Consider the following 9,548-nt stretch of genomic DNA (forward strand, 5'->3'; position numbering starts at 1 on the left):
CCATATGCATAGGTGTATCTGACAGGTGATAATTCTCGATCATAATAGTCTCACACCACTTCTTCTTCCTACAGATAATCGATCAGGAATCGGTACCGCGTAAGTGGAAAGAGCTCCTTGCCATTATATCTGAACAAACTAGCTCTGGTCGGCACATGCTGAAGTAACCAAGACTGAAGTGCATAAGTACATCCCTCGACTAAAATAAACTCTCCAAGTGTGAAGCGAGTCAATCCTCTGTATAGAAAAGCAAGCGCGGCCATGGCTATCGAAAGACGGCTGGTCTCTATCGACTTTCTCATCTTCTCAAAAGTTGTACTATTCTAACATCTACATAATTTTGTCCATCTGGAAAGAAAGCAAGTCCTACAATGCACAGAACCATTGCATGTTGAATTCTCTCTCGAGCTGTTTTGGATAACGAGCTAACTTTTGCGAATGCCCCGTACTGTCGGTAGATCTCGATCAGGCTCACGTACTCATTCTCATTTTCTTCAATCAGTGGCCAAGACTTGCGCCCTGTCATGTGAGCTAAAGCATCTTTAGGGTCCAGACCCTTGACATTGATCAGAAATTGCTGCTCTAATGGATCTCCAGACTGACCTGCTGGCTCGGGCAGTCCCATGATCTCTGAAAATTCATCTATCAATAGGGTCATTTTGCCCCATGGGAACCAAAATGTGCAAGTGCGCGGATTCCACCGCACTGCCAGTGCATGGATCAAATTGTCGTTGATTGTCAACTTTCCCACTGTGGATGCCAGTTCTAACCCGCAATCGCTCAGGTGGTCCAGAAACATACGAGAGAAGTTTTTGAACCAAACATAGTACCACCGAGGGAACAAGGGTCCTGTGCTGAGAGCTCGATGCTCGGGAAGACTTTGTCGCACCTCGTATGAGATGTGACCCTTAGGAAAAATGAAGTTGAGCTGACTGGATGCCATTGGACTGAAAGATAGGAAGATTAAAATTAGACTTTTGGAAAAGTAAAAGAATTTTGAAAATTGCAGGCAGGATAAAATAAAAAGCTGGAAATTCAAAGTCCAGAGGAACGAAAGAATGGAAAATCACCTGGAGTTTTGAAGAAAATGTGGATAATTTGGAAAAATCGACCAGGGTTTTTGAGAAAAAGGAGATATTTCACAAAAGATGGAAAATGAGGTATTTTGAAAAAATATCCGGTATTTTGGAAAAATTGGGAAAAATATGAGAAAATAAGACGAAAATGAATATCATACATTCAATCATAAACAATTATGCACATACAATAATCCCTAAGAAGCTGACTCTAAATACATTGATTTTGAAAGAGCTTTAGGACCCTAATCCTGACTCTAGGCTCAAATCAGTTGTGTCTAATCATGCTATTCCGATATACTCGAGCCGAGGCTCGATGTACGTGGCATAAAAATTCATCTTTGGTTCTAGGCTTGTTTTTTTCCAACATCCATGAGCACCCGCCGATATATGTTGGACTATGGCCCTTGGTACGTGGTAGGGGGGCGTTAGCCCAAATAAGTGGCCCAGTTGTGAGGCTCTGTCCTAAACTATGGTTCTGGAAGAGAGCCCAGCAACATGAAGACCGGGTAGACATAGGTGGGGTGGTTTTTGAAAACATGAGCACATGCAAGCAAACAAATGGCTCTAAGTTCTAAAGAGATAAAATTTTGATTTTTTTTGAAGAAGCAAACATTGTTTTCATACAAGTCCTAGATTGAGGAGTGTTGTATTTCAGACCTAAGTCTAAGTGAGCATGAATAATTCTCCTCAATATGGTCCTACCAAATCATGCCTAGTCTACATGCAATCCATGTCAGCTGGGTTCAAGTCTAGGCTCCTAGGTTCACATGATATCAGAAAATAAAAGTTGACGGTTCATAGAACATGATTCAGAAAATTGAACTAAGTCAAGCACACAATTAATCAGACGAAGATATATCCCATCACGGTCGCCAAACCTGTTATCATCGCAAAATTTTCCCCCTCTCTTGCGAGAGATAAACGAATTTTGCGAGTCAAACTCGACCAAAGTTTTGAAAATTACTCACCTCCGTTTTGAAAATTTGTGGGAAAATTCCGTGGAATGGGATCCGCCTGTCGGTACGAGGTTCAACCGTTCTTGGTGCCTTTACCAGAGGTAATCGAACCAAGGATCAAATGTGCGCTTTAACTAAGTTAAATTATCTAAATTATGCTCTATTTTCCTAGAATGCACAGAGAATCAGGCATGTGCTATGGAATTTTGAAAAATAATGCAAGTTTGAGAAATATGATGTTTGCCTTGGAAAATTGAAGATGTACTTTGAAAATGATTAGAAAAGTGCTTTGAAAATGGAATTCTTGGGAAAATCATTGAATTTCATTGGAAATCAAAAATTGGCATTGGAAAATGAATTCTCAAGAAGATTTGAATCTTGAGAAAATCAATTTTTGAGCTTTGAAATTGCTTTTCTTAGAAAATGGATTTGAGAATCTTGAGAAAATCAAGAAAGCTCATTGGAAAATGATTTTTGAAATGAAAAATGGATTCTCAAGAAAATGGAAAACCTGAGAAAATTGATTTTGAGATTGGAAACTTAGAATTGAGAATGTGGAAATCTTGGAAAATCATAATTTAAACTTGGAGAATACTTTGAAATCTCATTTGAAAACTCAGAATTCTGAAAAAATCAAATCCTGAAAAAGACTTAGAAATTTTTGAGAAAATCTATTTCTGAAAACTTGAGATTTTGAAATTTGAGAATTTTAAAACATTGGAAAATCTTCATTTGAACTTGGGAAATACTTTGAAGTCTCATTTGAAAATTTAGAATTCTGAGAAAATCCAATCCTGAGAAAGACTTGGTAAATCCTTGAGAAAATTGATTTTTTTGAAATTGAAATTGGAAAATGAATTTGAAAATAATGCAATTTGAATGATATGAATGAATGAATATGAATTTGAAAAGAAATTTCAATTAAGGAATTGGAAAATCCTTTTGAAACTTTGAGAAATACAGTGCATTTTTGAAGTTAGCCTAAGACTGTAGGCTGAATGTGGCTAATATGAAGATCATAAATCTTGGTTGTCTTCGTATTCTGATTATGGTCATAAATACGAATCCCACCGATTTTATAAACTCCATAAGAGCTTGTGCATGTGCCATTTGTGTCAACCATAGTGGATTTTGGAAAAATGTGCATGAATGATGCATCAGATATCAGAATTTGCAGAAATTAAACTATATGCAATGCAATCCTATTCTAAGCAGAAAAGTAACTATTATTCCAAATATTACATTGATTTTTACATTGAATTGAATAAAAAAAGAAATAAAATAACTAAATCTTCTTCTTGAATGTTCCTACAAAACTAGAAAACAATGTTAGCACAAAAATGTAGGTTTTTCTGAATTTATTCGAAAATATGGAAAATTATCGAATATTATTCAGATATAAACCCAAAATCATACTCCCTTTGATATAAACATGAGAAATAATGAATAAATTTTGAAAATAAACTTGGAAATTCGAAATTGGGGTCAAAATGACCAAAATGCCGCTGATGACCTTGAAATCAGGGTTTTCTAAAAGAATTTTTATAAATTTTAGAATTTTGAAAATCAAATGAAATAAATCAAACATAATATGATTAAATATGATGATATTCATGAAAATTTATGGAATTAGAAATTGAAATTTCGAAATTTAGGTCAAAATGACCAAAATACCCTTGATAATAAGACTATGGCCTTGAAACCAGGGTTTTCTGAAAGAATTTTTGCAAAAATGAGAAATAAAAATGCAAATAACATTTAAATTAACCCTAATATGACATGATATGCTTATTTACATGAATAAAACCCTAAAATGGCAAAAATATCATAAAATATCAAATTTAACCTATTTTTTGCCTGATTTTCGCTTCTGAATTTAAAGACAAACTAACATATAAAGCAAATGAACTTAGAATTGAGCTAAATTTGTCATGGACACCTATACTAACCTTAGGAACATAATAGAATCAAAAATCTTTTTTTTTCTATTTTCTTAATATGGAAAATAGCTAAAAATCCTAAAAAATCAAAATTTTGCCTAAAATGCTGATTCTAAAACGGATTTCGGATATCAAACTTGCATAAAAAATTCTTAAATTTTATGGGGTGACATAGGACATTTAGAAAAAGATTTTTGCCTTTTACACATTTTGATTTTGACGTATGGTCGGAGTTGTACAGCTCCGGCAAGTCGGATCGGAATCCAGCGACTCTAGGATTTAAGGCAAACAGACAAGTTTCGGGAGAAAATGTTGGAAAAATAGAAAACAGATGCCAGGGGTCTGGGAAAATCGATTTTTAACAAAGGTCAAATCTACTTGTACAGATCTCAAAATTTCCAGATAATTAGTAGAGTCCACCTTGAATCCACTGTAATTGTTAGGGGAAGATTTGGATCGTCCATCTAGGAGATCCCATAGGTTCTTGTCTGCTAAAACAGAAATTAAAGTTTCTGGGAAACAGAAAACCCGATTTAGGGTTTGATTTGTTTGATAGGGTTCTGACACCCAAATAGATCTAGGTTTTTGGCAAGGAAACACAGATGAATAAACTCAACTGAAATAAAATTTTTCGGGATTTAATGATAAAAAAATAAACATGAAATAACAGCTAGACTTTGTCTAAAACTGAAATTTTGTAGATTCTAAACTAAGTAAAACATGAATCCTATATAAGATGAAATAAATAACAAAAATGAATTAATCTAAATGCATTTTCTAACATAAAATAACATGAATCATAAAATTAAAACACAAATCAAGGGGGATATGATCCATTTAATGTTGGCTCTCAAAACGAGAGATTTGATCCAACCGGTGGATGAATCCTATATTCAATGTAGCCTTAATGAACAAAATAGACATTTTATCATATTTGCTTAGTTTAAAACCAAGAAAGAGGCATTTATGTGACTGTAAATCAATATTCGATTTGATCCCATGACATTCACAAAAAAAATGAAACCTAAAGGTCCCCAACTAATAGGCTCCTTAGATGATTACTATAGGGCTTTGACAACAACTTAGTGAAAATCATGAAATACGAAAAATAGGGGCTCACCTTAAGGTTTTGGCTGCAACAATGAAGTTGTGACAGCTTGTGATGAAGAAGATGGAGCTGGACTTGAAGGGACTGTGAGGAGATGGCTGCAAAGAGGAAACGATGGCTGACGTTGAAGGAAGGAAGCTTCAAAGGAGCTGACGTCAAAGGCTGTTGGATGTCTCTTGGAGGGACTGCACTACGGTTGAAGGACGTGGCTGTGATAGCTGCTGGAGTAATGGAGGTTGCACTGCCTTTGGTTGGACCGAAGAGGAGGGTTGTTTCAATATGGACAGACCGGCTGGAAGTGGTGGTGCTGGAGCAAAGGTTGTTGCGCCGGCTGAAAGAAGTGGTCACCGGCTGAAAGTCCTCTGGTGTGGTGGCTGCAGCTGCTACAAAGGGAGGATGATGAAGGTACTGGTGCTGTAGCAACAAAGGGAAGAGGCAAGAGAGAGAGCCAAAGGGCGTCAATGGGCCGGAGAAGCCAAAAGTGCCCAGTCGTCTGACCCTTTTTGGTTGAAAACTTAGGAAAAATATTAATTTTCCTAAGTTTTCATTGGTAGATAACTTTCATGAGGAGGGAGAGAGAGAGAGGGTGGTGGCATACGTGAATGCTTTGTGGAATAGAAAGAAATCAAAGGCTTTAAGGTGGCTGGATCAAGGAAAGAGGAAAGAAAGAAAGGAGGGAAAAGAAGAAGGGAAGAAAGGAAAGAGGAAAGGAAAGGGAAAAGGAAAGAAAGAAGGAAGAAAGAAGAGGGAAAAAAGAAAAAGGAGGGGGTGTCGACCAAGGGGGAGAAGAAGGAAAGGAGGAAGGAAAGAAGAAAAAGAAAGAAAGAAAGAAAAGAAAGAAGAAGAAGAAAGGAAGAAAAGAAAGAAAGAAGGAAAAGAAGAAAGAAGGAAGGAAAGAAAAAGGAAAGGAGAAGAAGAAAGAAAGGAAATGTTGAGGAAGAGAGGGGCTAAGCGGGGTCGACCCCCTTGTGGGTCCCACATTAGGTAAAATAAAAATAAAAAAAATAAAAAAAATAAAGAAAATAAAGAAAAGGTAATTTTTTTTCTTTTTTATATATAAATTAAAACGGAAAATGCAAATGGATGGGCCATCTCAGAGCGGGTCCAAATTCCACTTTTGAAATTCATTTTGGTGATTAGAGGGGTAAAATAGTCTTTTTAGAAAATTTTCAGATGAAACGAGCTATTTTTGGCAGTTTTTGAAACGAGCTCGGATTTTGAAGTTCAATACCCCGTTGTGAAGCAAATCCAGTATAGAATTTGAAAATTTGAGTTTAAAATAAATTCAGATTGTTTTTCTTGAGAAAATATTTCCAAATTTAGAATCCCGAGGGTTAAAATGTCAATTTTGGAAACTCGGGGTTTGAAATTGATTTTTGAAAACTTTTAAAACTCGATCTGGATTGAAATTTATAAAACTAGAGTTCTGGACTTCGAAAATAGAATGAAATGTTATGAAATGTTATGAAATGTTATGAAATACTGAGAAATGATATGAAATGATGAGAAATGACATGAAATGCTATGCGAAATGCAGACCCTGAATGAAGAATTTTGGATGTTAGACCCCGATTGATACTTGTACCAGTTCAAAAGGTGTTAAAATTGATAAAATTTGCAAAATGGTTCAAGAAATGGTTTTTGGACTCTACTAGGTTAGAGTGACACTGAAAATTAGGGTTTGAGCTGAAATGAGTTGGATTGAGCTGGATTCTAGAGTTTCAGAACTCAACTGAACTGACCAGACACTGACTCAACTGACCTTTCCGACTAAATTTTTAAGAAAAGCTACCATTTTTAGAGAAATGGTGCAGAATGGTCACTAGAGTGAAGTGAATTAAGAATCTGAAATGGGTTTGAGCTAGAACAAAAATCAGTAATACTGACATGAACTAAAATCGAAGCTTGAACAATAGCTCAATTGACTGAACTCAACTCAATTTCAGTTGAAAGAGCTGAAACAAACTAAAATGGGCTCTTGGATACTTGGAAATAGTTTTGAACTGAAACTGGAGCACTTGAACTTCTAGTGAGCTCAGGCTAGACTCATAGAAACATGACTGACTGTGAATGACTGACTCAGAGACAATTGGCTTAGATTTGAGTGAGAAATGAGCTCATTTCTGAAGAAATGATCCCATTTTGGCAAGAATGGTCAGAAATGAAAATGGCTTTCTCACTATGAGCTCAAATGAGCTTGAAATGACTGATATTCTAACTGTTCTGAACTGACCAATGAGCTTGGTTGACTCCGACTGACTGGGGTCTGGGATGACCTCAGGGTAAAATGGTAATTTTCCTAATGAAAATAGGTAAATTGGTGATTTTCTGAAACTGACTTGGGGTTTGACTCCTACACTGACCTAACAAGGTTGGCACTGCACGAGGAGGGTTGTTTGAGAATGGATAAGGAAAATTTAGGGTGTTTACAACATCCTGTAATCAATACAGAGTCTCATGGATCCATCCTTCTTTTTCACGAACAACACTGACTATCCCCATGGTGATATGCTTGGTCTTACGAACCCACGATCCATCAGTTTTTGAAGTTGTTTCTTTAGTTCTTCCAATTCTGTCGGCGCCATTTGGTAAGGTGCTCTGGAGATTGGCTTAGTACCTGGTACCACGTCAATTCCGAATTCCACCTCCCGAGGTGGAGGTATCCCTGGTAACTCGTCCGAAAACACATCAGAAAAGTCTCTGACGATATCCAGATCGTGGATCTGGACCTTAACTTCACCTCCAATTATATTCACTAGGAACGCAGTATCTCCCCTCTAGACATACTTATTCGCTTTTAAGGCCGATATCAACCTCTGCTTTATAATTGGTCTCGAAAGGCGAAACCCAACTTTTGGTTCATTCGGTCGGGATATGATCACTCTACCTTCTCTACACAAGATTTTGGCATAGTGTTCGTACAACCAATCCATACCTAATATGACATCATATTCTGTCATATTGAGTAGGATTAGGTTTGCAAGCAGTGTTTGTTCTCCTAACACGACTTATATGTTTGGCATGTAATTTACACATGGTTCGTTGAATCCGATGGGATTATGAACTACTAATTCATGCTTCAATGATTCGGTGGGTGCCCTAAGTTGTTTAGCAAAATTAACAGATATGAAAGAATATGTTGCTTCACAATCAAAGAGTACTAAGGCGGCTTGTCCAGATATGAGAAGTGTACCTTGGACCAAATCACCCTTCTGAAGTTCTTCTGCCGAGGTCGCATAAACTCTTCTGACCATCTTCTTCTGATTTGCTTGATGAGATGGCGGTGCTTGATGCTGTGGTTGGGGTTGTTGACCTCCACTTGCCCTTTTTGCATCATCTGCCTGTTTCTTGCGGCACTCCCTGATATAGTGCCCCAGTTTTCCACAGTAAAGGCAGTCTCCCATCTCTCGAGGGCACTGTTGTCCCAGATGGAAACAGTTGCATTTCTGGCATTGCTGGCCTTGTGTTTGGCCCATCTTATGTTCCCTAAAATGCCTCGATTTCTTGGCATGCGGATTGAACTTCTTTCCACCGAACCTCTTCTTGAATTCTGGCTTTTGCGCTCCCTGGCGACTCTTCTGGAACTTTTGCCCTTCTTTCCAATCATCCTCAAGCAAGGTAGCCACCTGAATAGCCTCGTCGAGGGTTTTTGGCCCTCATGTATATAGGCAGTTTCTCAATCCTGCTTTCAGTCCTCGTGCAAACTTCATTTCCCTGTCTTCGTCCGTTGTGTATACATTGGGACAATAACGTTCTAGGTTGTGAAACTTTGTGATATACTCAGTCAATGACCCTTCTCCCTGTTGCAGGTCAAGGAATTCTTGCATTTTTTTGGTTCTCTCGTGCTTTGGAAAGTAGGTGTTGTTAAACACTTCTACGAACTGCGGCCATGTCACGGGTCCATTCTGAAACTTCACCGCATGGGTGGTTTCCCACCACTTCTCTGCATGCTCCTTCAGGCGATATGTGCCAAAATCAACTTGTCGTTCGCCCGAAACTTCCAACACTCTGAAAATCCTCTCAATTTCTCGCAACCATGACTCCACTGCCTCGGGATCTGTCTTTCCTACAAACGCAGGTGGATCCATGTCCATGAATTTCTTGTACGACATGGTTCCGCTTGCATTCGATTTTTCCTGGGCTACTTGTTGTAGGTTAGTGCCCATTTGTTGCATTGATGTGGCCTGTTGGCCGACCACTCCTGCCAAGTTTTGTAGAGTCTTCAGAATATCGTTGCACCTGTTAGCCCACGCCATCTAACTAGCATTGATAAATTTACAAAAATAACCCTCTTTGTTGGCGCACAGGGGGAATCGAACTCAGGTCTCCACCATAAGAGGAAATGTTTCCCACCAGTGTGCCATGATGTGTTTCATTGCAATACCCTGCAACATTAATGCATTTAATCTTTTTGTGGCTGAAGGATATTACCAACCAAAAATGTTTTCTACATAAAAAGCGTTAT

General features: G+C 37.8%; 1 protein-coding gene across 1 annotated transcript; it reads right to left on the reverse strand.

The window, feature by feature from the left end:
- Positions 1 to 8,739: 8,739 nt before the first annotated feature.
- On the reverse strand, positions 8,740 to 9,195 carry LOC149816731 (uncharacterized). The gene has a single exon (XM_089986955.1). The coding sequence runs from the start codon at positions 9,193 to 9,195 to the stop codon at positions 8,740 to 8,742; it is 456 nt and encodes a 151-aa protein (XP_089843081.1).
- Positions 9,196 to 9,548: the final 353 nt, after the last annotated feature.

The sequence above is a fragment of the Nuphar pumila genome, chromosome 14 (assembly GCF_984573655.1).
Source record: "Nuphar pumila chromosome 14, dmNupPumi1.hap1.1, whole genome shotgun sequence".
In the NCBI taxonomy this organism is placed as follows: Eukaryota; Viridiplantae; Streptophyta; class Magnoliopsida; order Nymphaeales; family Nymphaeaceae; genus Nuphar; species Nuphar pumila.

Coding starts and splice junctions, on each gene's coding strand:
- LOC149816731 (XM_089986955.1), bottom strand. CDS start 9,195: ATGTCGTACAAGAAATTCATGGACATGGATCCACCTGCGTTTGTAGGA.